This window comes from Salvelinus alpinus, chromosome 30 (genome assembly GCF_045679555.1).
Source record: "Salvelinus alpinus chromosome 30, SLU_Salpinus.1, whole genome shotgun sequence".
NCBI lineage: Eukaryota > Metazoa > Chordata > Actinopteri > Salmoniformes > Salmonidae > Salvelinus > Salvelinus alpinus.
This window is the reverse complement of record NC_092115.1, coordinates 20,363,554-20,391,444: the sequence shown is the minus strand read 5'-3', so window position 1 is coordinate 20,391,444 and position 27,891 is coordinate 20,363,554. Positions and strand designations below refer to the sequence as shown.

The following is a 27,891-nucleotide window of genomic DNA, read 5'->3' as shown; positions in this document are numbered from 1 at the left end:
CTATTACACCCAACTGAACGACTTGATTAGTGTAGTGTTAGCTAGCTACATAGTTGTCTTTGCTGTCTTCGTATCCAAGATAATTGTGTAGTTTAGAGTGTGTAGTTTTAGAGTGATTATCTTAATTTACCGAGGTTAGCTAGCCAGCTATCTGTCGTCCTTAACGTAGGAGACACTGCTAGCTAGCCAACAGCTAGCCAACGTCTACCGAATAGAACTTCCGCACTCAACAACCCGGTCGCATTCCGCTTCGCTCCACAGGTAGTATCACATTTTCATTTCATTTCATTACAGTACAACGGTTTGATTTGTTTGATCGTAGCTAGCTACATAGCTAGCTACATAGCCGTCTTTGTATCAAAGATAATTGTGTAGTCTAGAGCGATTTTCTAGGTTAGCTAGCCAGCTATTGTCGTTCTTTTAACGCAACGTAACGTAATCAACACTGCTAGCTAGCCAGCTAGCCCCCGAATAGCAGCACTGTAGATACTATTACACTCAACGGAACGACTTGATTAGTGTAGTGTCAACAACGCAGCCACTGCCAGCTAGCCTACAAAGTCAACAACTGCCAGCTAGCCTACAAAGTCAACAACGCAGCCACTGCCAGCTAGCCTACTTCAGCAGTACTGTATCATCTTAATCATTTTAGTCAATAAGATTCTTGCTACGTAAGCTTAACTTTCTGAACATTCGAGACGCCTAGTCCACTTGCCACTCCAATCTCCTTTGCATTAGCGTAGTCTCTTCTGTAGCCTGTCAACTATGTGTCTGTCTATCCCTGTTCTCTCCTCTCTGCACAGACCATACAAACGCTCCACACCGCGTGGCATCGGCCACCCTAATCTGGTGGTCCCAGCGCGCACGACCCACGTGGAGTTCCAGGTCTCCGGTAGCCTCTGGAACTGCCGATCTGCGGCCAACAAGGCAGAGTTCATCTCAACCTATGCCTCCCTCCAGTCCCTCGACTTCTTGGCACTGACGGAAACATGGATCACCACAGATAACACTGCTACTCCTACTGCTCTCTCTTCGTCCGCCCACGTGTTCTCGCACACCCCGAGAGCTTCTGGTCAGCGGGGTGGTGGCACCGGGATCCTCATCTCTCCCAAGTGGTCATTCTCTCTTTCTCCCCTTACCCATCTGTCTATCGCCTCCTTTGAATTCCATGCTGTCACAGTTACCAGCCCTTTCAAGCTTAACATCCTTATCATTTATCGCCCTCCAGGTTCCCTCGGAGAGTTCATCAATGAGCTCGATGCCTTGATTAGCTCCTTTCCTGAGGACGGCTCACCTCTCACAGTTCTGGGCGACTTTAACCTCCCCACGTCTACCTTTGACTCATTCCTCTCTCCCTCCTTCTTTCCACTCCTCTCCTCTTTTGACCTCACCCTCTCACCTTCCCCCCCTACTCACAAGGCAGGCAATACGCTCGACCTCATCTTTACTAGATGCTGTTCTTCCACTAACCTCATTGCAACTCCCCTCCAAGTCTCCGACCACTACCTTGTATCCTTTTCCCTCTCGCTCTCATCCAACACTTCCCACACTGCCCCTACTCGGATGGTATCGCGCCGTCCCAACCTTCGCTCTCTCTCCCCCGCTACCCTCTCCTCTTCCATCCTATCATCTCTTCCCTCTGCTCAAACCTTCTCCAACCTATCTCCTGATTCTGCCTCCTCAACCCTCCTCTCCTCCCTTTCTGCATCCTTTGACTCTCTATGTCCCCTATCCTCCAGGCCGGCTCGGTCCTCCCCTCCCGCTCCGTGGCTCGACGACTCATTGCGAGCTCACAGAACAGGGCTCCGGGCAGCCGAGCGGAAATGGAGGAAAACTCGCCTCCCTGCGGACCTGGCATCCTTTCACTCCCTCCTCTCTACATTTTCCTCTTCTGTCTCTGCTGCTAAAGCCACTTTCTACCACTCTAAATTCCAAGCATCTGCCTCTAACCCTAGGAAGCTCTTTGCCACCTTCTCCTCCCTCCTGAATCCTCCTCCCCCTCCCCCCCCCTCCTCCCTCTCTGCAGATGACTTCGTCAACCATTTTGAAAAGAAGGTCGACGACATCCGATCCTCGTTTGCTAAGTCAAACGACACCGCTGGTTCTGCTCACACTGCCCTACCCTGTGCTCTGACCTCTTTCTCCCCTCTCTCTCCAGATGAAATCTTGCGTCTTGTGACGGCCGGCCGCCCAACAACCTGCCCGCTTGACCCTATCCCCTCCTCTCTTCTCCAGACCATTTCCGGAGACCTTCTCCCTTACCTCACCTCGCTCATCAACTCATCCCTGACCGCTGGCTACGTCCCTTCCGTCTTCAAGAGAGCGAGAGTTGCACCCCTTCTGAAAAAACCTACACTCGATCCCTCCGATGTCAACAACTACAGACCAGTATCCCTTCTTTCTTTTCTCTCCAAAACTCTTGAACGTGCCGTCCTTGGCCAGCTCTCCCGCTATCTCTCTCAGAATGACCTTCTTGATCCAAATCAGTCAGGTTTCAAGACTAGTCATTCAACTGAGACTGCTCTTCTCTGTATCACGGAGGCGCTCCGCACTGCTAAAGCTAACTCTCTCTCCTCTGCTCTCATCCTTCTAGACCTATCGGCTGCCTTCGATACTGTGAACCATCAGATCCTCCTCTCCACCCTCTCCGAGTTGGGCATCTCCGGCGCGGCCCACGCTTGGATTGCGTCCTACCTGACAGGTCGCTCCTACCAGGTGGCGTGGCGAGAATCTGTCTCCTCACCACGTGCTCTCACCACTGGTGTCCCCCAGGGCTCTGTTCTAGGCCCTCTCCTATTCTCGCTATACTCCAAGTCACTTGGCTCTGTCATAACCTCACATGGTCTCTCCTATCATTGCTATGCAGACGACACACAACTAATCTTCTCCTTTCCCCCTTCTGATGACCAGGTGGCGAATCGCATCTCTGCATGTCTGGCAGACATATCAGTGTGGATGACGGATCACCACCTCAAGCTGAACCTCGGCAAGACGGAGCTGCTCTTCCTCCCGGGGAAGGACTGCCCGTTCCATGATCTCGCCATCACGGTTGACAACTCCATTGTGTCCTCCTCCCAGAGCGCTAAGAACCTTGGCGTGATCCTGGACAACACCCTGTCGTTCTCAACTAACATCAAGGCGGTGGCCCGTTCCTGTAGGTTCATGCTCTACAACATCCGCAGAGTACGACCCTGCCTCACACAGGAAGCGGCGCAGGTCCTAATCCAGGCACTTGTCATCTCCCGTCTGGATTACTGCAACTCGCTGTTGGCTGGGCTCCCTGCCTGTGCCATTAAACCCCTACAACTCATCCAGAACGCCGCAGCCCGTCTGGTGTTCAACCTTCCCAAGTTCTCTCACGTCACCCCGCTCCTCCGCTCTCTCCACTGGCTTCCAGTTGAAGCTCGCATCCGCTACAAGACCATGGTGCTTGCCTACGGAGCTGTGAGGGGAACGGCACCTCAGTACCTCCAGGCTCTGATCAGGCCCTACACCCAAACAAGGGCACTGCGTTCATCCACCTCTGGCCTGCTCGCCTCCCTACCACTGAGGAAGTACAGTTCCCGCTCAACCCAGTCAAAACTGTTCGCTGCTCTGGCCCCCCAATGGTGGAACAAACTCCCTCACGACGCCAGGACAGCGGAGTCAATCACCACCTTCCGGAGACACCTGAAACCCCACCTCTTTAAGGAATACCTAGGATAGGATAAAGTAATCCTTCTCACCCCCCCCCCCCTTAAAAGATTTAGATGCACTATTGTAAAGTGGCCGTTCCACTGGATGTCATAAGGTGAATGCACCAATTTGTAAGTCGCTCTGGATAAGAGCGTCTGCTAAATGACTTAAATGTAAAATGTAATGTGTTCGGGTTCAAATTTTTTGGCCTGGTGGGATATCTGTCAATGTGCCCTTGAGCAGGGAATTGACCCTGGATGCTTCTGTGTGTCACTCTGAATGGGATTCTGTTGGATGACTGGTATGGTGTAGTTGTTGAGCGGCTTCACTGCAAGTATATTGTATGTTTCGGATATTCAATAAATAAATTAAATTACATTTTTAAAAAGTTAGCCAGGTGTGTCTGGGGGTGATTACTGCCATCTATTGTATTTCATGAACACGTGTACATGTCTAGACAATAGTGACCCATCAATTTAGCTAGATGTGGCTGGGGGGGGGGGGGTTATAGCATTTCCTTAATGTGACCCATCAATTTAGCTAGATGTGGCTGGGGGGGGGGGGGTTATAGCATTTCCTTAATGTGACCCATCAATTTAGCTAGATGTGGCTGGGGGGGGGGTTATAGCATTTCCTTAATGTGACCCATCAATTTAGCTAGATGTGGCTGGGGAGGGAGGGGGGGGGGTTATAGCATTTCCTTAATGTGACCCATCAATTTAGCTAGATGTGGCTGGGGAGGGAGGGGGGGGGGGGTTATAGCATTTCCCTAATGTGACCCATCAATTTAGCTAGATGTGGCTGGGGGGGGGGGGGGGGGGGGGGGGTTATAGCATTTCCTTAATGTGACCCATCAATTTAGCTAGATGTGGCTGGGGGGGGGGGGGGTCATAGCATTTCCTTAATGTGACCCATCAATTTAGCTAGATGTGGCTGGGGGGGGGGTTATAGCATTTCCTTAATGTGACCCATCAATTTAGCTAGATGTGGCTGGGGAGGGAGGTGGGGGGGGGGTTATAGCATTTCCTTAATGTGACCCATCAATTTAGCTAGATGTGGCTGGGGGGGGGGGGGGGGGGGGTTATAGCATTTCCTTAATGTGACCCATCAACTTAGACAAGTGTGTCGGGTAAGCATCATCTCACAATTATAAAATATTTTTATTTGGACACTTCCTGTTTTGATATGGTTACTATGCAAGTAACCATTTCACTGTACCGTTTAGACCTTCTGTTTCCTGTCCATGTGATCAATAAACTTTGATTTTATTTGATATAGTGTGTGTTTACCAGAGACGGTAATGTGAAGAACAACATAACCTGCAACAAAGTCAGATTAGGATACAAGTCAAGGACTAGATAAAGTGTAGTTTTACCTGGAGGTTTCCTTATTGTAGGCTACTACTTTTACCACTTTTAGTCTTGAAATCTTTGGTTGTTTACTAAACTACTTACTCTGTTTAGCACATGGCCTCACATGTGAATGCTTAAAGAGATGGGTGGGGCTACTTTTATCCAATGTAAAAAAAAGTACATTTAAAATTCTGCTTCATAAGACCGAATCGAGGCGTTCAGTCACAAATGAACTAGTTTGTAGAAGAGAAATGGACAGGGCTAAATGAGTTGGAGTTGTCTCTAATTGCCTGCCAACACACTGTTAGGGACTTAACTGCCAGCTTGTCTGAACAGCAGTAAACCAGGACCATATTGGACAAACATCTGATCAAAGTAAATACCTAAAGTATATACCACAAACACCTGACAGAGTAAGAGGGAGAAAAACAATAAGAAATAGTAACAGAGAGCCAGAACCTCAAGCACTCCTCTCCCTTCTTTTCTTCCCTCATCTACTGTCCTCTCCTCTTCTCTCCTATCTTCTCCTCTATTTTCCTCGTCTCTTCTCTTCTCTCCTCTCCTCTCCTCCCCTCTCCCAGGCCCATGACAACAGCCATTATACAGGAATAAGGCAGCCATAATGTATCGGTACTTAGGCCTGAGGAGACCCACTCGCTCAATGGGCCGTGAATCTCCTGTCACCAGCGTTAGACGGTCGAACGTTGAATAAAGTTATTTGAATATTTGTAATATTAATGTGCCGATGTGTCAAGAGCCCGCCGGTGCAGAACAAAGAGGGAAAATAAGAGAGGATGCACATCATCTATATCCAGTATTCACAGAATAGAAAACGACTGGATGGATGGATTGATGGATGGCTGGATGGACGGGTGGACGAACGGATGGATGTCTGGGCAAACAAATTACTAAATGTATTAATGGATAGAGACATTGTTATTATCTCTACATTAGCTTGTCTCCATCCAGCTCTTCAACAGAGCCACACTATAAACTGTCAACAGCGTCAGATTAGCAAGCTGTCCATACAGACAACATCACCCCAACACATTTTTAAGATGGCGCCGGAGGGGATGGCTGCTGTTTTATGGGCTATTAACCAACCATGCTATTTCGTTAGTTTTTTTTTACATTGTTTGTTCCTTATTTTGTACATAATGTTGCTGCTACCATCTTTCATGACCGAAAAGAGCTTATTGACATCAGATCAGCGATTACTCACCTTGAAGTGGACAAATCATTTTTCTTTAACAAGAAAGATTTACACCAGACACCCGAACAGTCCCTCATCCCCGTCATTCGCAGGAGAAGGAGACGGAGGTATCGCGGAAGGAGATCGGGGTGCCATGTGAGGATCCAGCGACGAGTGGCTAATCTGCCTCTGCCATCGGTACTATTGGCCAACGTACAATCGCTGGCTAATAAAGTGGATGAACTACAAGCATGTATATCGTACCAACGGGACATTAAAAACGGACATATCTTATATTTCACAGAGTCGTGGCTGAACGACAACATGAATAACAAACAGCTGGCGGGTTATACACTGTATCGGCAGGATAGAACAGCAGCCTCTGATAAGACAAGGGGTGGCGATCAATGGATATTTGTAAACAACAGCTGGTGCATGATATCTAAGGAAGTCTTGAGGTTTTGCTCGCCTGAGGATGAGGGAGAGTATCTAATGATAAGCTGTAGACCACACTATCTACCTAGAGAGTTCTCATATATATTCTTCATAGCTGTCTATTTACCACTACAAACCGATGCTGGCACTAAGACCCCACTCAATGAGCTGTATCTGGCCATAAGCAAACAGGAAAACGGCGCTCTGGATGAGAAGGGAAACTTAATCCATTTAACGTAATTTCTATCAGCATATTAAATGTGCAACCAAAGGGAAAAAACTTGAGACCACGTTTACTCCACACACAGAGACGCGTAACAAAGCTCTCCCTCACCCTCCATTTGGTAAATTTGACCATAATTCTATCCTCTTGATTCCAGCTTACAAGCAAAAATAAAAGCAGGTAGCACCAGTGACTCGGTCAATAAAAAAAGTGTTCAGATGAAGCAGATGCTAAGCTACAGGACTCTTTTGCTAGCACAGACTGGGAAAATGTTCCGGGATTCTTCCGATGGCATTGAGGAGTACACCACATCAGTCACTGGCTTCATCAATACGTGCATCGATGACTGCGTCCACACAGTGACTGTACGTACATACCCCAACCAAAAGCCATGGATTACAGGTTACATCCACACTGAGTAAAAGGGTAGAGCTGCCGTTTTCAAGGAGCGGGACTCAAACCCAGAAGCTTATGAGAAATCCCGCTATGGCTTGCGACGAACCATCAAACAGGCAAAGCGTCAATACAGAACTAAGATCGAATCGTACTACACCGGATCCGACGCTCATCGGATGTGGCAGGGCTTGCAAACTATTACAGACTACAAAGGGAAGCACAGTCGAGAGCTGCCCAGTGACACGAGCCTACCAAACAAGCTAAATTACTTCTATGCTCGCTTCGAGGTAAGTAACACTGAAACATGCATGAGAGCATCAGCTGTTCCAGCAGCCGACGTGAGTAAGACCTTTAAACAGGTCAACATTCACAAGGTCGCAAGGTCAGATGGATTACCAAGGTGTGTATTCCGAGCATGCGCTGACCAACTGGCAAGTGTCTTCACTGACATTTTCAACCTCTCCCTGTCTGAGTCTGTAATACCAACATGTTTCAAGCAGACCACCATAGTCCCTGTGCCCAAGAACAGTAAGGTAACATGCCTAAATTACTACCGACCCGTAGCACTCACGTCTGTAGCCATGAAGTGCTTTGAAAGGCTGGTAATGGCTCACATCAACACCATTATCCCAGAAGCCCTAGACCCACTCCAATGTGCATACCGCCCCAATAGATCCAGAGATGATGCAATCTCTATTGCACTCCACACTGCCCTTTCACACCTGGACAAAAGGAACACCTGTGTGAGAATGCTATTCATTGACTACAGCTCAGCGTTCAACACCATAGTCCCCTCAAAGCTCATCATTAAGCTAAGGACCCTGGGAATAAACACCTCCCTCTGCAACTGGATCCTGGACTTCCTGACAGGCCTTCCCCAGGTGGTAAGGGTGTGCAACAACACATTTGCCACGCTGATCCTCAACACGGGGGCCCCTCAAGGGTGCGTGCTCAGTCCCCTCCTGTACTCCCTGTTCACTCATGACTGCACGGCCAGGCACAACTCCAACACCATCATTAAGTTTGCCGATGACACAACAGTGGTAGGCCTGATCACCGACAACGACGAGATAGCCTATAGGGAGGAGGTCAGAGACCTGACCATGTGGTGCCAGGAAAACAACCTCTCCCTCAACGTGATCAAGACAAAGGAGATGATTGTGGACTACAGGAAAAGGAGCACCGAGCATTTTCATCGACACGGCTGTAGTGGAGCAGGTTGAGGGCTTCAAGTTCCTTGGTGCACATATCACCAAAAAACTAACATGGTCCTAGCACACCAAGACAGTCGTGAAGCGAGCACGACAAAACCTTTTCCCCCGCAGGAGAGTGAAAAGACTTGTCATGGGTCCTCAGATCCTGAAAAGATTCTACAGATCATCCTGACTGGTTGCATCACTGCTCGGCAACTGCTCGGCCTCCGACCGCAAGGCACTACAGAGGACAGTGAGTACGGCCCAGTGCGTACGGCCCAGTACATCACTGGGGCCAAGCATTTCACTGTAAGGTCTACACCTGTTGTATTCGATGCATGTGACAAGTACAATTTGTTTCGATCCCCCAACCCTCACTGTCTTTCCATCCCTGCCCTTTCCAGCCCCAAGTCCCCTGGGATGCCCAGCCTCAGCAAAGCGTTGTCCTGGCATCCGCCAAACCCAGATATGTACGTTGGACTGCCAGTTAATGAAGCGTGATTCATCACTCCAGAAAACAAGTTTCCACTGCTCCAGAGACCAATGCCGGCGAGCTTTACACCACTCCAGCAGGCGCTGGGCACTGCGCATGGTGACCTTAGGCTTGTGTGCTGCTGCTTGGCTATGGAAACTCATTTCATGAAGCTCCCGACAAACAGTTATTATGCTGACGTTGCTTCCAGAGGCAGTTTGGAACTCGGTAGTGAGTGTTGCAACCGAGGACACATTTTTACGCGCTGCACACTTCAGCACTCTGCGGCCCCGTTCTGTGTGGCCTACCACTTCGCAGCTGAGTCGTTGTTGCTCCTAGATGTTTTCACTTCATTTGACAGACTGACTTGTTGGAAAGGTGGCATCCTGTTACGGTGCCACGTTGAAAGTCACTGAGCTCTTCAGTAAGGCCATTCTACTGCCAACGTTTGTATATGGAGATTGCATGGCTGTGTCGTCGATTTTATACACCTGTCAAATCAAATCAAACTTTATTTGACACATGCACCCAATACAAAGTGTAGACCTTAACGTGAAATGCTTACTTACCATCCCTTAACCAAGTGCAGTTCCAGAAGAGTTAAGAAAATATTTACCAAATAAACTCAAGTAAAATAAAATAAAATATATATATAAAAATAGGCTGAAGTAGCCTATTCCACTAATTTGAAGGGGTGTCCACATACGTTGTATATATAGTGTACCAGAACATAAAACATCAGCTTTACTCTAGTGGGTCGAGGTGCTATTCTGAACAATGTCTTTGCTCTAGTGGGTCGAGGTGCTATTCTGAACAATGTCTTTACTCGATGTAAGGAGGCCATCAAATATTTAGCAGATTGCTAACACAACCGAAAGGCTAGGCGAAGGGAGGCAATGGTGTGTGTGTGTGTGAGTTGTGGTGTGTGTGTGTGTGTGTGTGTGGTGGTGTGTGTGTGTGTGTTTGTGTGTGTGTGCGTGCGTATCAGAGAAAAAGCCCACCCAGAGCCCCAAATGGGAGCTGTCAGAGTTATGGTGGGGTAATGAGAGAGACATGCTGGACCCATCGTTATACCTCTTCATAGGCCCTCGGCTCACACAGAGCATTCAGGCGGGTTACATACAGGCTTATTCCATATAGGCTGGTTACAGCAGGGTACATACAACAGGCTGGTTACATACAGGCTGGTTACTGCAGGGTACATACAGCAGGCTGGTTACATACATGCTGGTTACATCCAGGCTGGTTACAGCAGGGTACATACAGCAGGCTGGCTACATACAGGTGGGTTACATAAAGGCTGGTTACATAGAGGCTGGTTGCATACAGGTGGGTTACATACAGGCTGGTTACATCCAGGCTGGCTATGGCAGGGTATATGCAGCAGGATGGCTAAATACAGGCTGGTTACAGCAGGCTACATACAGCAGGCTGGTTACATACAGGCTGGTTACAGCAGGCTACATACAGCAGGCTGGTTACATACAGGCTGGTTACAGCAGGCTACATACAGCAGGCTGGCGACATACAGGCTGGTTACAGCAGGCTACATACAGCAGGCTGGTTACATACAGGCTGGTTACAGCAGGCTACATACAGCAGGCTGGCGACATACAGGCTGGTTACAGCAGGCTACATACAGCAGGCTGGTTACATACAGGCTGGTTACAGCAGGGTACATACAGCAAGCTGGCGACATACAGGCTGGTTACAGCAGGCTACATACAGCAGGCTGGCGACATACAGGCTGGTTACAGCAGGCTACATACAGCAGGCTGGTTACATACAGGCTGGTTACAGCAGGCTACATACAGCAGGCTGGCGACATACAGGCTGGTTACAGCAGACTACATACAGCAGGCTGGTTACATTCAGGCTGGTTACAGCAGGCTACATACAGCAGGCTGGTTACATACAGGCTGGTTACAGCAGGCTGGTTACATCCAGGCTGGTTACAGCAGGCCACATACAGCAGGCTGGTTACATCCAGGCTGGTTACAGCAGGCTATATACAGCAGGCTGGCAACATACAGGCTGGTTACAGCAGGCTACATACAGCAGGCTGGTTACATCCAGGCTGGTTACAGCAGGCTATATACAGCAGGCTGGTTACATACAGGCTGGTTACAGCAGACTACATACAGCAGGCTGGTTACATCCAGGCTGGTTACAGCAGGCTACATACAGCAGGCTGGTTACATACAGGCTGGTTACAGCAGGCTACATACAGCAGGCTGGCGACATAGAGGCTAGTTACAGCAGGCTATATACAGCAGGCTGGCGACATACAGGCTGGTTACAGCAGACTACATACAGCAGGCTGGTTACATCCAGGCTGGTTACAGCAGGCTACATACAGCAGGCTGGTTACAGCAGGCTACATACAGCAGGCTGGTTACATACAGGCTGGTTACAGCAGGCTGGTTACATACAGGCTGGTTACAGCAGGCTATATACAGCAGGCTGGCGACATACAGGCTGGTTACAGCAGACTACATACAGCAGGCTGGTTACAAACAGGCTGGTTACAGCAGGCTATATACAGCAGGCTGGCGACATACAAGCTGGTTACAGCAGGCTACATACAGCAGGCTGGCGACATACAAGCTGGTTACAGCAGGCTACATACAGCAGGCTGGTTACATCCAGGCTGGTTACAGCAGGCTATATACAGCAGGCTGGTTACATCCAGACTGGTTACAGCAGGCTATATACAGCAGGCTGGCGACATACAAGCTGGTTACAGCAGGCTACATACAGCAGGCTGGTTACATCCAGAATGGTATGAGACCTATGTCTGCTCATCGTCACTAATTAAAACATAAAGACCAGATAGACTCCATGGAAAGAAGGCAGCCAGCACACATACATAGCAGTGTGTACCTATCTCATATTTGTTTTTCTTTTTCTGCTCTTTTGCACACTAGTATTTCAACTTGCACATCCTCATCTGCACATCTATCACTCCAGTGTAAATTGCTATATTGTAATTACTTCGCCACTATTGGCCTATTTATTGCCTTACCTCCTTACTTCATTTGCACACACTGTATACAGATTTTTATTTTGTGTTATTGACTGTACGTTTGTTGATCCCATGTGTAACTCTGTGTTGTTGTTTGTGTCACACTACTTTACTTTATCTTGGCCAGGTCACAGTTGTAAATGAGAACTTGTTCTCAACTGGTCTACCTGGTTAAATAAAGGTGAAATTAAAAAAATAAACATATGCAGACACACGCACGCTCACACACACGCGCACATTTTATATATGTAAACACACACACATTCCACCACTTTCCACAGCAAAACACACCTCTCACTATTGACTAGCTTCCATCTCTGATTGGCCATTCTGCATACACACTACCTCTCCCTCCCAGCCCTCTTCTCCCTCCCTGCCTCTACAGTGCTTCCCTCAATGCCTATCTAAGGTCTTCGAAAGCCAAGTCAACAAACAGATCACTGACCATCTCGAATCCCACCGTACCTTCTCCGCTGTGCAATCCGGTTTCCGAGCCGGTCACGGGTGAACCTCAGCCACGCTCAAGGTACTAAACGACATCATAACCGCCATCGATAAAAGACATTACTGTGCAGCCGTCTTCATCGACCTGGCCAAGGCTTTCGACTCTGTCAATCACCATATTCTTATCGGCAGACTCAGTAGCCTCGGTTTTTCTAATGACTGCCTTGCCTGGTTCACCAACTACTTTGCAGACAGAGTTCAGTGTGTCAAATCGGAGGGCATGTTGTCCGGTCCTCTGGCAGTCTCTATGGGGGTACCACAGGGTTCAATTCTCGGGCCGACTCTTTTCTCTGTATACATCAATGATGTTGCTCTTGCTGCGGGCGATTCCCTGATCCACCTCTACGCAGACGACACCATTCTATATACTTCCGGCCCTTCCTTGGACACTGTGCTATCTAACCTCCAAACGAGCTTCAATGCCATACAACACTCCTTCCGTGGCCTCCAACTGCTCTTAAACGCTAGTAAAACCAAATGCATGCTTTTCAACCGTTCGCTGCCTGCACCCGCACGCCCGACTAGCATCACCACCCTGGACGGTTCCGACCTAGAATATGTGGACATCTATAAGTACCTAGGTGTCTGGCTAGACTGCAAACTCTCCTTCCAGACTCATATCAAACATCTCCAATCCAAAATCAAATCAAGAATCGGCTTTCTATTCCGCAACAAAGCCTCCTTCACTCACGCCGCCAAACTTACCCTAGTAAAACTGACTATCCTACCGATCCTCGACTTCGGCGATGTCATCTACAAAATAGCTTCCAACACTCTACTCAGCAAACTGGATGCAGTTTATCACAGTGCCATTCGTTTTGTTACTAAAGCACCTTATACGACCCACCACTGCGACCAGTATGCCCTAGTCGGCTGGCCCTCGCTACATGTTCGTCGTCAGACCCACTGGCTCCAGGTCATCTACAAGGCTATGCTAGGTAAAGTGCCGCCTTATCTCAGTTCACTGGTCACGATGGCTACACCCACCCGCAGCACGCGCTCCAGCAGGTGTATCTCACTGATCATCCCTAAAGCTAAAACCTCATTTGGACGCCTTTCCTTCCAGTTCTCTGCTGCCTGCGACTGGAACGAATTGCAAAAATCTCTGAAGTTGGAGACTTTTATCTCCCTCAACAACTTTAAAAATCTGCTATCCGAGCAGCTAACCGATCGCTGCAGCTGTACATAGTCCATCTGTAAACTACCCACCCAATTTACCTACCTCACCCCCCATACTGCTTTTATTTATTTACTTTTCTGCTCTTTTGCACACCAGTATCTCTTCTTGCACATGTTCATCTGATGATTTATCACTCCAGTGTTAATCTGCTAAATTGTAATTATTCGATTTATTGCCTACCTCATGCCTTTTGCACACATTGTATATAGATTCTCTTTTTTTCTACCATGTTATTGACTTGTTTATTGTTTACTCCATGTGTAACTCTGTGTTGTCTGTTCACACTGCTATGCTTTATCTTGGCCAGGTCGCAGTTGCAAATGAGAACTTGTTCTCAACTAGCCTACCTGGTTAAATAAAGGTGAAATAAAAAAAAATAAAAAAAAAAATGAGGGGAATTATTTCAGCTTGCCCTCATTTTCTTCTTGTTCCGTTTTCCTCATCTCTAATGGGCAATTACATCAGGCTCCACGCGGAGGCCATCTTGTTTCACTGACCTCTAATTGATTGGCTGTCCAAACTGCTCGGCTTCTATAACCACTTTAAGGTTACATTTCCCTGTTTAAATAATGGATTACAAGGTCCATGAAAGAAGATTGTGTGGAAAATAAAAGGCAGGGATTGCTTCTCGTTTGAGTCGTTTCAAAGACGTACAAGCCTCTATTTTAAACTCAGAGACTGAGTTATTAGGGGAGATGGAGAGTGCTCAGAGCGCTTAGACTACTCCAGACTAACCTACAGTCATGGCATCTGTGTGTGTGTGCGTGTGTGTACCACTTCTGCTCGCACTATGTTCAAAGCATGGTTTTAGCAGCGCTATCTGTCTGCAGATGAATATCAGTATGGCCAACAGACAGCGTGTCTGCCTATCTCTCCCTGTGTGTGTGTGTGTGTGTGTGTGTGTGTGTGTGCTAATGTCAGTGTAGAACCAGCTTCACACAGTGCCCCTGAACACTCTCCTACTATAATTAACACTCCTACTGTGTAGTATCCTTCCTCTTCTCTCCTGGGTCCTGTTTATCATACCTCCCACAGTTTGTGCTTTTACATCACAAAGAGAGAGCAGAGAGGGAGACAGAAAGAGAGGAGAAAGAAAGTGGGAGAGAGAGAGACTAGAGAGAGGTAGAGAGAAGAGAGAGCGAGAGAGACTAGAGAGAGACTAGAGAGAGAAGAGAGAGAAGAGAGAGACGAGAGAGGCGAGAGAGGCGAGAGAGCGAGAGAGCGAGAGAGCGAGAGAGCGCGAGAGAGAGAGAGAGAGAGAGAGAGAGAGAGAGAGAGAGAGAGAGAGAGAGAGAGAGAGAGAGAGAGAGAGAGAGAGAGAGAGCGAGAGAGCGAGAGAGCGAGAGAGCGAGAGAGAGAGAGACAGAGAGAGAGACAGAGACAGAGACAGAGACAGAGACAGAGAGAGGCAGTTTGGCAGGAAGTCTCATTTTTGAGCCCACAGTCAGAGAGAATGTGGGAATTAGCGGTAGCCAACGTCTCCACTTCTGTTCAAAACCCTACCTACCATTAGAAGTGTGTGTGTGTGTGCGTGCGTGCGTGCGTGTGTGAAGAAACCCCCTACAAACAACCAGAGCAACATACCTCCACCAAAAACAACACAGCACCTACGCTCCAATTACTCTCGGATTGGAGGTAAATACAGTATAGCAGAGATACACAGTACAGTATATCTGTCCAAACCAATAGGATTTACTGTGTGGGTAGCTCAATACTAATACAAATGGCCTGTGTTGTTATTCTCAACCATTGCATCTCTGTCTGTTAAGAGAAACTGATAGAGGAGCTTTAAACATCTCTGTCTGTTAAGAGAAACTGATAGAGGAGCTTTAAACATCTCTGTCTGTTAAGAGAAACTGATAGAGGAGCTTTAAACATCTCTGTCTGTTAAGATAAACTGATAGAGGAGCTTTAAACATCTCTGTCTGTTAAGAGAAACTGATAGAAGAGCTTTAAACATCTCTGTCTGTTAAGAGAAACTGATAGAAGAGCTTTAAACATCTCTGTCTGTTTAGAGAAACTGATAGAGGAGCTTTAAACATCTCTGTCTGTTAAGAGAAACTGATAGAAGAGCTTTAAACATCTCTGTCTGTTTAGAGAAACTGATAGAGGAGCTTTAAACATCTCTGTTTGTTAAGAGAAACTGATAGAGGAGCTTTAAACATCTCTGTCTGTTTAGAGAAACTGATAGAAGAGCGTTAAACATCTCTGTCTGTTAAGAGAAACTGATAGAGGAGCTTTAAACATCTCTGTCTGTTAAGAGAAACTGATAGAAGAGCGTTAAACATCTCTGTGTCTGTATCTCCATCTTTAGATCAAGGCCAGATACCATGTATTTTAATATGGTAATAAAATAGGATATAGCAGAAACATAGACTGAGATGAAAGAGGAAAGAGATGCTGTATAAGGAATGGGGAGATGATGGAGAGATAGAGAAAGATGTGTGTTTGCAGTGTGTGTATTGAACACACTGCTATCCACCCTACTCTTATGTTTAAACGCCATATTCATTCACTGTTGATCTGAACCCTGTTTTTGAATAGTTGTTTTGACAGGCTTCATCATGACTCAGCACTATGTTGTCAGACTAACTCTGTGGGTGGAAGAAGAGCTGTTCTTTTCAGTTTTCAGCTGTTCTATTCAGAGAGTGGAACTGTGTGACTCCACAGCCGTTCTCAGCACAGTTCATAATCACAGCATCTGTATTGATAAAATGGACATTGCCTGGGGTTGGATCTGATCTAAGGGCAGTTGAAATAGGAGCAAAATAGAAGTTGCCCTATCCTGAACCATAACCTTCATTATTAGTGGAATGCAGACATATCTGATCCAGTATCCGTTGTTAGGAGCAAGTTTTAATGACTCTATGCCCCTCAAAGTCATTGGTTTCCTTGGCCAAGTAGCAGGGGAAAGCAAAGTACAGTAGAACGGAAAACACACAAACACACACACACTGCCTTCATATCTATTTATTGATCGTATCAGATGTGCGTCAATCAATCGTATCTCCGCTCCACACATTCTCACTCACACCTCCAGAGGGACCAAATATAGCATCGTGTTGGGAAGGCTGAGCACACTATATTATCATGTGTGTGCAAGTGTGTGTGTGAGAGAGAGAGAGTCATCATAAGAAAAATAAGTTGCCCTACAGTAGCTCACTTCAAACTACAACTACTATATACTTGTTTTGGGCAACACAGACACATTTCTTCCTCTACCAAGCTTTGCTTTACAAACAGTAGCCTGTAAAATAAAACATGTGGCTTTACATCTTCATAGAATGATACTGTACATCACTCATCATCTCTAGGACAGCAGCCCTCACCGTCTCAGCAGATTAGGAATGAATGATACTGTACATCACTCATCATCTCTAGGACAGCAGCCCTCACCGTCTCAGCAGATTAGGAATGAATGATACTGTACATCACTCATCATCTCTAGGACAGCAGCCCTCACCGTCTCAGCAGATTAGGAATGAATGATACTGTACATCACTCATCATCTCTAGGACAGCAGCCCTCACCGTCTCAGCAGATTAGGAATGAATGATACTGTACATCACTCATCATCTCTAGGACAGCAGCCCTCACCGTCTCAGCAGATTAGGAATGAATGATACTGTACATCACTCATCATCTCTAGGACAGCAGCCCTCACCGTCTCAGCAGATTAGGAATGAATGATACTGTACATCACTCATCATCTCTAGGACAGCAGCCCTCACCGTCTCAGCAGATTAGGAATGAATGATACTGTACATCACTCATCATCTCTAGGACAGCAGCCCTCACCGTCTCAGCAGATTAGGAATGAATGATACTGTACATCACTCATCATCTCTAGGACAGCAGCCCTCACCGTCTCAGCAGATTAGGAATGAATGATACTGTACATCACTCATCATCTCTAGGACAGCAGCCCTCACCGTCTCAGCAGATTAGGAATGAATGATACTGTACATCACTCATCATCTCTAGGACAGCAGCCCTCACCGTCTCAGCAGATTAGGAATGAATGATACTGTACATCACTCATCATCTCTAGGACAGCAGCCCTCACCGTCTCAGCAGATTAGGAATGAATGATACTGTACATCACTCATCATCTCTAGGACAGCAGCCCTCACCGTCTCAGCAGATTAGGAATGAATGATACTGTACACCACTCATCATCTCTAGGACAGCAGCCCTCACCGTCTCAGCAGATTAGGAATGAATGATACTGTACATCACTCATCATCTCTAGGACAGCAGCCCTCACCGTCTCAGCAGATTAGGAATGAATGATACTGTACATCACTCATCATCTCTAGGACAGCAGCCCTCACCGTCTCAGCAGATTAGGAATGAATGATACTGTACATCACTCATCATCTCTAGGACAGCAGCCCTCACCGTCTCAGCAGATTAGGAATGAATGATACTGTACATCACTCATCATCTCTAGGACAGCAGCCCTCACCGTCTCAGCAGATTAGGAATGAATGATACTGTACATCACTCATCATCTCTAGGACAGCAGCCCTCACCGTCTCAGCAGATTAGGAATGAATGATACTGTACATCACTCATCATCTCTAGGACAGCAGCCCTCACCGTCTCAGCAGATTAGGAATGAATGATACTGTACATCACTCATCATCTCTAGGACAGCAGCCCTCACCGTCTCAGCAGATTAGGAATGAATGATACTGTACATCACTCATCATCTCTAGGACAGCAGCCCTCACCGTCTCAGCAGATTAGGAATGAATGATACTGTACATCACTCATCATCTCTAGGACAGCAGCCCTCACCGTCTCAGCAGATTAGGAATGAATGATACTGTACATCACTCATCATCTCTAGGACAGCAGCCCTCACCGTCTCAGCAGATTAGGAATGAATGATACTGTACATCACTCATCATCTCTAGGACAGCAGCCCTCACCGTCTCAGCAGATTAGGAATGAATGATACTGTACATCACTCATCATCTCTAGGACAGCAGCCCTCACCGTCTCAGCAGATTAGGAATGAATGATACTGTACATCACTCATCATCTCTAGGACAGCAGCCCTCACCGTCTCAGCAGATTAGGAATGAATGATACTGTACACCACTCATCATCTCTAGGACAGCAGCCCTCACCGTCTCAGCAGATTAGGAATGAATGATACTGTACATCACTCATCATCTCTAGGACAGCAGCCCTCACCGTCTCAGCAGATTAGGAATGAATGATACTGTACATCACTCATCATCTCTAGGACAGCAGCCCTCACCGTCTCAGCAGATTAGGAATGAATGATACTGTACATCACTCATCATCTCTAGGACAGCAGCCCTCACCGTCTCAGCAGATTAGGAATGAATGATACTGTACATCACTCATCATCTCTAGGACAGCAGCCCTCACCGTCTCAGCAGATTAGGAATGAATGATACTGTACATCACTCATCATCTCTAGGACAGCAGCCCTCACCGTCTCAGCAGATTAGGAATGAATGATACTGTACATCACTCATCATCTCTAGGACAGCAGCCCTCACCGTCTCAGCAGATTAGGAATGAATGATACTGTACATCACTCATCATCTCTAGGACAGCAGCCCTCACCGTCTCAGCAGATTAGGAATGAATGATACTGTACATCACTCATCATCTCTAGGACAGCAGCCCTCACCGTCTCAGCAGATTAGGAATGAATGATACTGTACATCACTCATCATCTCTAGGACAGCAGCCCTCACCGTCTCAGCAGATTAGGAATGAATGATACTGTACATCACTCATCATCTCTAGGACAGCAGCCCTCACCGTCTCAGCAGATTAGGAATGAATGATACTGTACATCACTCATCATCTCTAGGACAGCAGCCCTCACCGTCTCAGCAGATTAGGAATGAATGATACTGTACATCACTCATCATCTCTAGGACAGCAGCCCTCACCGTCTCAGCAGATTAGGAATGAATGATACTGTACATCACTCATCATCTCTAGGACAGCAGCCCTCACCGTCTCAGCAGATTAGGAATGAATGATACTGTACATCACTCATCATCTCTAGGACAGCAGCCCTCACCGTCTCAGCAGATTAGGAATGAATGATACTGTACATCACTCATCATCTCTAGGACAGCAGCCCTCACCGTCTCAGCAGATTAGGAATGAATGATACTGTACATCACTCATCATCTCTAGGACAGCAGCCCTCACCGTCTCAGCAGATTAGGAATGAATGATACTGTACATCACTCATCATCTCTAGGACAGCAGCCCTCACCGTCTCAGCAGATTAGGAATGAATGATACTGTACATCACTCATCATCTCTAGGACAGCAGCCCTCACCGTCTCAGCAGATTAGGAATGAATGATACTGTACATCACTCATCATCTCTAGGACAGCAGCCCTCACCGTCTCAGCAGATTAGGAATGAATGATACTGTACATCACTCATCATCTCTAGGACAGCAGCCCTCACCGTCTCAGCAGATTAGGAATGAATGATACTGTACATCACTCATCATCTCTAGGACAGCAGCCCTCACCGTCTCAGCAGATTAGGAATGAATGATACTGTACATCACTCATCATCTCTAGGACAGCAGCCCTCACCGTCTCAGCAGATTAGGAATGAATGATACTGTACATCACTCATCATCTCTAGGACAGCAGCCCTCACCGTCTCAGCAGATTAGGAATGAATGATACTGTACATCACTCATCATCTCTAGGACAGCAGCCCTCACCGTCTCAGCAGATTAGGAATGAATGATACTGTACATCACTCATCATCTCTAGGACAGCAGCCCTCACCGTCTCAGCAGATTAGGAATGAATGATACTGTACATCACTCATCATCTCTAGGACAGCAGCCCTCACCGTCTCAGCAGATTAGGAATGAATGATACTGTACATCACTCATCATCTCTAGGACAGCAGCCCTCACCGTCTCAGCAGATTAGGAATGAATGATACTGTACATCACTCATCATCTCTAGGACAGCAGCCCTCACCGTCTCAGCAGATTAGGAATGAATGATACTGTACATCACTCATCATCTCTAGGACAGCAGCCCTCACCGTCTCAGCAGATTAGGAATGAATGATACTGTACATCACTCATCATCTCTAGGACAGCAGCCCTCACCGTCTCAGCAGATTAGGAATGAATGATACTGTACATCACTCATCATCTCTAGGACAGCAGCCCTCACCGTCTCAGCAGATTAGGAATGAATGATACTGTACATCACTCATCATCTCTAGGACAGCAGCCCTCACCGTCTCAGCAGATTAGGAATGAATGATACTGTACATCACTCATCATCTCTAGGACAGCAGCCCTCACCGTCTCAGCAGATTAGGAATGAATGATACTGTACATCACTCATCATCTCTAGGACAGCAGCCCTCACCGTCTCAGCAGATTAGGAATGAATGATACTGTACATCACTCATCATCTCTAGGACAGCAGCCCTCACCGTCTCAGCAGATTAGGAATGAATGATACTGTACATCACTCATCATCTCTAGGACAGCAGCCCTCACCGTCTCAGCAGATTAGGAATGAATGATACTGTACATCACTCATCATCTCTAGGACAGCAGCCCTCACCGTCTCAGCAGATTAGGAATGAATGATACTGTACATCACTCATCATCTCTAGGACAGCAGCCCTCACCGTCTCAGCAGATTAGGAATGAATGATACTGTACATCACTCATCATCTCTAGGACAGCAGCCCTCACCGTCTCAGCAGATTAGGAATGAATGATACTGTACATCACTCATCATCTCTAGGACAGCAGCCCTCACCGTCTCAGCAGATTAGGAATGAATGATACTGTACATCACTCATCATCTCTAGGACAGCAGCCCTCACCGTCTCAGCAGATTAGGAATGAATGATACTGTACATCACTCATCATCTCTAGGACAGCAGCCCTCACCGTCTCAGCAGATTAGGAATGAATGATACTGTACATCACTCATCATCTCTAGGACAGCAGCCCTCACCGTCTCAGCAGATTAGGAATGAATGATACTGTACATCACTCATCATCTCTAGGACAGCAGCCCTCACCGTCTCAGCAGATTAGGAATGAATGATACTGTACATCACTCATCATCTCTAGGACAGCAGCCCTCACCGTCTCAGCAGATTAGGAATGAATGATACTGTACATCACTCATCATCTCTAGGACAGCAGCCCTCACCGTCTCAGCAGATTAGGAATGAATGATACTGTACATCACTCATCATCTCTAGGACAGCAGCCCTCACCGTCTCAGCAGATTAGGAATGAATGATACTGTACATCACTCATCATCTCTAGGACAGCAGCCCTCACCGTCTCAGCAGATTAGGAATGAATGATACTGTACATCACTCATCATCTCTAGGACAGCAGCCCTCACCGTCTCAGCAGATTAGGAATGAATGATACTGTACATCACTCATCATCTCTAGGACAGCAGCCCTCACCGTCTCAGCAGATTAGGAATGAATGATACTGTACATCACTCATCATCTCTAGGACAGCAGCCCTCACCGTCTCAGCAGATTAGGAATGAATGATAATGCGCCTCTCTATCATGCTTCTCTGATCAAAGGAGAATTACAGTGCACCACGATCTGCAAAATGCATGAAACACAATCAATACCGTATGCCACACAAAGCGGTGTCAAATAAGAGAACTATGAAATTGTTTTACCACGATCTGCTGTTACAATAAAGATAATGCTCTGATGTCTTCTTATGTACATACTGCATCTAAAATAGATCAATTCCCACAGAGCCTGTGTGATTTAATCTACTGCGAGTCTTCAGTCATGTTGAAGTGGTAAAATATGAAAGACAATGATTTATTTACAACTCCCAAGTCTGGGCCTGAGGTTCAACAGAAATCTAATTCCCAAACCGGGAACAGCTGGCCGTTCAGAATAAATCCAGTGATATTGATTCCGCAGCAAACCAAATCTGGTTCTTTCAAGGTTCCCAGGACTTTTCATTGGGTTGTGGGAATGGGGATGGACATTACAAAAGAAAGACCTTAAAATAAAAACATTTATGAGTTTAGTGCCAGGCATATTTCTCTGGTCATGTGGTTAGGGAGAAATCCTGGCCCTATTTCTCGTGTTCACAGTATTTCATTTATACATTTTATTTAGCAGACGCTGTAATTCAGAACAATTTACAGAAGAAATTATGGTTAAGTGCCTTGCTCAAGGGCACAATGACAGATTTTTGCAAATTGTCAGCTCTGGGATTGAAACCAACAACCTTTCGGTTACTGGCCTAACGCTCGTAACTGTTAGGCTAACTGCCACCCATTTCAGTTCTTGGGAACATTCCTTTGTTGTTTCCTTACCTCGGCAGACATTCCCGTTATCTGTCTCGAACCCAGCTTTGCAGGTGCAGCTCCCGATAGGAACCATCCACTCCCCATCTCCATTGCAGTACAGCTTTATTGGCACGTCCACCTCCTCCGAATTCGGGATGCAGATCCCTCTAGCGATGACCAGGGAGGTGCTCTCCGCCCCCGTCATGGTCTCTGGGAAGATGGCGAAGTTCTGCACCACACTGGGGCACTTCTTATAAAACACTCTGACTGAGAGTAGCGACATACAGGCACCATAGTCCTGAAACGCCAGGTAGAACCCATTCTTCGACAGCGGGCCAAAGCTCCGAACCTCTGTGTTGACCTTCATCAATCGTCCGCCGAAGTCCACCTGGGAGAAGCTCTCATCGGCCGCGATGGTGTCCACCTTTAGGTAAGGGGCTTCCATCCAGAAGGCCGTTCCTTTGGTGGCGATAACCGAGTCCGTCTCGTAGTAGTAGAGATTGAAGGTCTCCTTACAGGAGCCGGGAACGTTGGGGATGGAGCTGCAGTCACGCACGGTGAAGCGCATCTCCACGTAGATCCTCTGAGCTCCACGTCGGTCGATGAAGGTGGTGAGGAGCCAGTTGTTCTGGCTGGGCTCGAACACATTGCACACCTGGTAGGTCCGGATGGTGTTGAGGTTCTCGTCGTAGCCACTCACCTCCTCCCACTGTGAGACAGAGTAGAGACCAGAGACATGGGTATTTGGTTAGAAATATACAGTATCTTGAAATTGTCACAAACACAGTAACCAATAGTGTTTGACACTGCAATGCCAAGAGAGAATGATGCTCAGCTAGTATCAACTCAAATGTTTGTTAAAAACCTCTTGAGAATACAGGGGGTGCTATTTTCGCATTAACATAATTTGCTCTACAGATTAAACTGCCTCTTATTCAATTATTGCTCTTACTATATGCATATAAATAATACCATTGGAAAGAAAACAATCCCTAGTTTCTAAAACCGTTTCAATTTTGTCTCTGAGTGATACAGAAGTCATTCCACAGCACTTTCCATGACCAAGAACATAAAATCAAGATGTGTTATGCTGGCTTCAAAGCTCTGCCTATATATGGTCGTGCCCCCTATGACCAGAAACACACTTCATTCGCCTTCCTCTGGTTGTCAAGAGGACGTCAGAGGAGAAATTCTTTGTTTATCTGGGACTGACGTGAAATAGGACCCATTTCTTTGGCGTGACCGACAACTTCCGGTTTGCTGAACGCTCGAATTTGAGCTGCGTTTGTGTACTGTTTTGCTGGCGTTATGTATGCAAACTATCTCCGTGTCGAATTTTGTTTGATACATGTGACCATATCATCGTAATGTATGTTTTTTCAATATAGTTTAATCAGATTATTTGAATTTTTCCGGGAGTTTTGCGGTGTTCCGTTGTCGGATTGTATTTACGTTTGAGAAATCCGTGCCACTCGACCGGTACCTGTGCTAAATGGAGTGGGCAAGGAAGAATTCTGAACGGAACCAACGACTCATCTTGACAAAGGACACTTTGATCAACATTCTGATGAAAGATCAGCCATAGTAAGACCCAATTTACGATGTTATATCATATCTGTTGTGCATGTGAACTGGACGTGGGCGCCTAGCCGAATCTGCCTGGTAAAAATATCGTGTCCTTCGCTAACGTGGTTAGCTAATAGATTTACATATTCTGTCTTCCCTGTAAAACATTTTAAAAATCTGAAATGGTGGCTTTATTCACAAGACCTGTATCTTTCATCTGGTGTCTTGGACTTGTGATTTAATGATATTTAGATGCTACAAGTTACTTGTGACGCTATGCTAGCTATGCTACTCAGTGGGGTGAGTTGGGGGGTGCTACCGGATCAGGGTTGGTGACTCGTGAGAAGTTAACACATTTCTTAAACAATATTTGATATTTAAATTCAGTTTCCTGCCTTGCAAAAAGTATGAAAAAGTAGTATGAAGTTTATATTGAGCAAGTAAACTATCAGGGCATTTGAAGTAGCTGACTAGAAATTAACTTTGAATTTAGAAGACAAACTTGTGGCAAGGATATGCCAACTGACTTCCTGAAATGACAGTTCCCTGTCTACCAGTGGATATCTCTAAAACAGCATTAGATAGAGAGATACAACGATAGCACACATACAGTTTAGGAATCTGGTTTCTAAAGATTTATATACATATATTTTTTTAACTATCCTTACCATCTGTGTTCACAAACTGGTGTCAGGGGCATGAACACATAATTTGGACTTAACTTCCTGAAATGACAGTTCCCCATCTACCAACACATACAGTACAGTATGAGTACAGGAAATACTTCTTAGTTACAGTAATGGTCAGTAACAGAATGGAGTGATTGAGTCATACTACACCGGCTCCGACGGATGTGTCAGGGCTTGCAAACCACTACAGACTACATTGGGAAGCACAGCCACGTGCTGCCCAGTGATACGAGCCTACGAGCTAAATTACTTTCTATGCTCTCTTCGAGGCAAGCAACACTGAAACATGCATGAGAGCATCAGCTGTTCCAGGCGACTGTGTGATCACGCTCTCCGTAGCCGATGTGAGTAAGACCTTTAAACAGGTCAACATTCACAAGGCCGCAGGGCCAGACGGATTACCAGGACGTGTACGCCGAGCATGCGCTGACCAACTGGCAAGTATCTTCACTGACATTTTCAACATGTCCCTGACTGAGTCTGTAATACCAACATATTTCAAGCAGACCACCATAGTCCCTGTGCCCAAAAACACTAAGGTAACATGCCTAAATTTCTACTGACCCGTAGCACTCACTTCTGTAGCCATGAAGTGCTTTGAAAGGCTGGTCATGGCTCACAACAACACCAATTTCCCAGAAACCCTAGACCCACCTCAATTTGCATACCGCCCCAACAGATCCACAGATGATGCAATCTCTATTGCACGCCACACTGCCCTTTCACACCTGGATAAAAGGAACACCTATGTGAGAATGGTGTTCATTGACTACAGCTCAGCGTTCAACACCATAGTGCCCTCAAAGCTCATCATTAAGCTAAGGACCCTGGGACTAAACACCTCCCTCTGCAACTGGATCCTGGACTTCCTGACGGGCCTTCCCCAGGTGGTAAGGGTATGTAACAACACATCTGCCACGCTGATCCTCAACACGGGGGCTCCTCAGGGGTGCGTGCTCAGTCCCCTCCTGTACTCCCTGTTCACTCATGACTGCATGGCCAGGGACGACTCCAACACCATCATTAAGTTTGCCGACGACACAACAGTGGTAGGCCTAATCACCGACAACGATGATACAGCCTATAGGGAGGAGGTCAGAGACCTGGCCATGTGGTGCAAGGATAACAACCTCTCCCTCAACGTGATCAAGACAAAGGAGATGATTGTGGACTACAGGAAAAGGAGTATACCGAGCACGCCCCCATTCTCATCGACGGGGCTGTAGTGGAGCAGGTTGAGAGCTTCAAATTCCTTGGTGTCCACATCACCAACAAACTATCACACCAAGACAATCGTGAAGAGGGCACAACAAAGCATATTCCCCCTCAGGAGACTGAAAAGATTTGGCATAGGTCCTCAGATCCTCAAAAAGTTCTACAGTTGCACCATCGAGAGCATCCTGACTGGTTGTCACTGCCTGGTATTGTCAAAGACTCCAGCCACCCTAGTCATAGACTGTTCTCTCTGTACCGGAGCGCCAAGTCTAGGTCCAAAAGGCTTCAGAACAGCTTCTACCCCCAAGCCATAAGACTCCTGAACAGCTAATGAAATGGCTACCCAGACTATTTGCATTGTCCCCCTCCCCCTCTTTTACGCTGCTGCCACTCTCTGTTTAATATCTATACATAGTCACTTTAACTCTACCTACATGTACATATTACCTCAATTACCTCAACTAACCGGTGCCCCCGCATATTGACTCTGTACTGGTACCCCTGTATATTGCTTTGCTACTGTTACTGCTGCTCTTTAATTATTTGTTATTTTTATTTACATTTTTTAATTAACACTTATTTTTCTTAAAAATGCATTGTTGGTTAAGGGCTTGTAATTAAGCATTTCACTGTAAGGTCTACACCTGTTGTATTCGGCGCGTGTGACAAAGAGAATTTGATTTGATTTGAATATTTTACAGATCTCAGTTCTGATCATTGAAAATGCACCAATGATCAGAACAAAGAAATTGAAGAGACTTAAAGATACGTTGAAGAAACAAAAAGAGGAAGGTTAATATCCAGGTCTGCTCACTCCATACCACCAACCACAGCCACATTCTTGCATTGTCTGCCTGGTATGGCATGCCCATTGCTGGTTAGTCACCTTTAAAAGGTTCCACACAAACGATACAGCTTTCATACTAGAACATATTCTGTAGCAGACTGAATTATAATACTAATTGAGACAGTGGTAGACAATGGAGATGTCGGAGGACATTTATGCCAACATGGACATTAATCTAGAGAATACGTTTTGTAATAAAGGGGCAGCAAATAGAGATGAGGATTTCTATGAAGATATCATCAACTCCCACGAGGAATATGCCACCTCAAAGACAACACCAGGAGCTATCCCCTCAGGTTCGGAGAGCTCGGGGTTGAGATCCTTCAGAGCTGCTGCAGTGTGTCTGGGGCTGCTGTGTGTTCTTCTACTGGCTGTGGTAATTGGTTACGGTTTCTATCACAAGAAAGTTGTTGTTGGGTTTGAAGATTATAAAGCTTCCAAAACGAACCTGACGATAGAGAAAGAATAGTGACAGACCAGTTACATCACCCTGGCTAAAGAGAGAGATGAGTTACAGATCAACTACAATGCCATGAAAGGTGAAAGAGACGGGGCACTGAGCAACTACAACAACTGCCT

The 27,891-nt window shown here is 46.5% G+C and overlaps 1 protein-coding gene across 3 annotated transcripts in view; it reads right to left on the bottom strand.

The window, feature by feature from the left end:
• LOC139560632 (ephrin type-B receptor 1) overlaps nt 1-27,891 on the bottom strand; it is a 405,983-nt gene that overhangs the window by 180,445 nt on the left and 197,647 nt on the right. For all 3 annotated transcript variants that reach the window (XM_071377579.1, XM_071377581.1, XM_071377580.1), the window contains exon 3: nt 23,023-23,704. In XM_071377579.1, the coding sequence (XP_071233680.1) occupies nt 23,023-23,704 (682 nt within the window). The remainder of the gene's footprint in view (nt 1-23,022; nt 23,705-27,891) is intronic.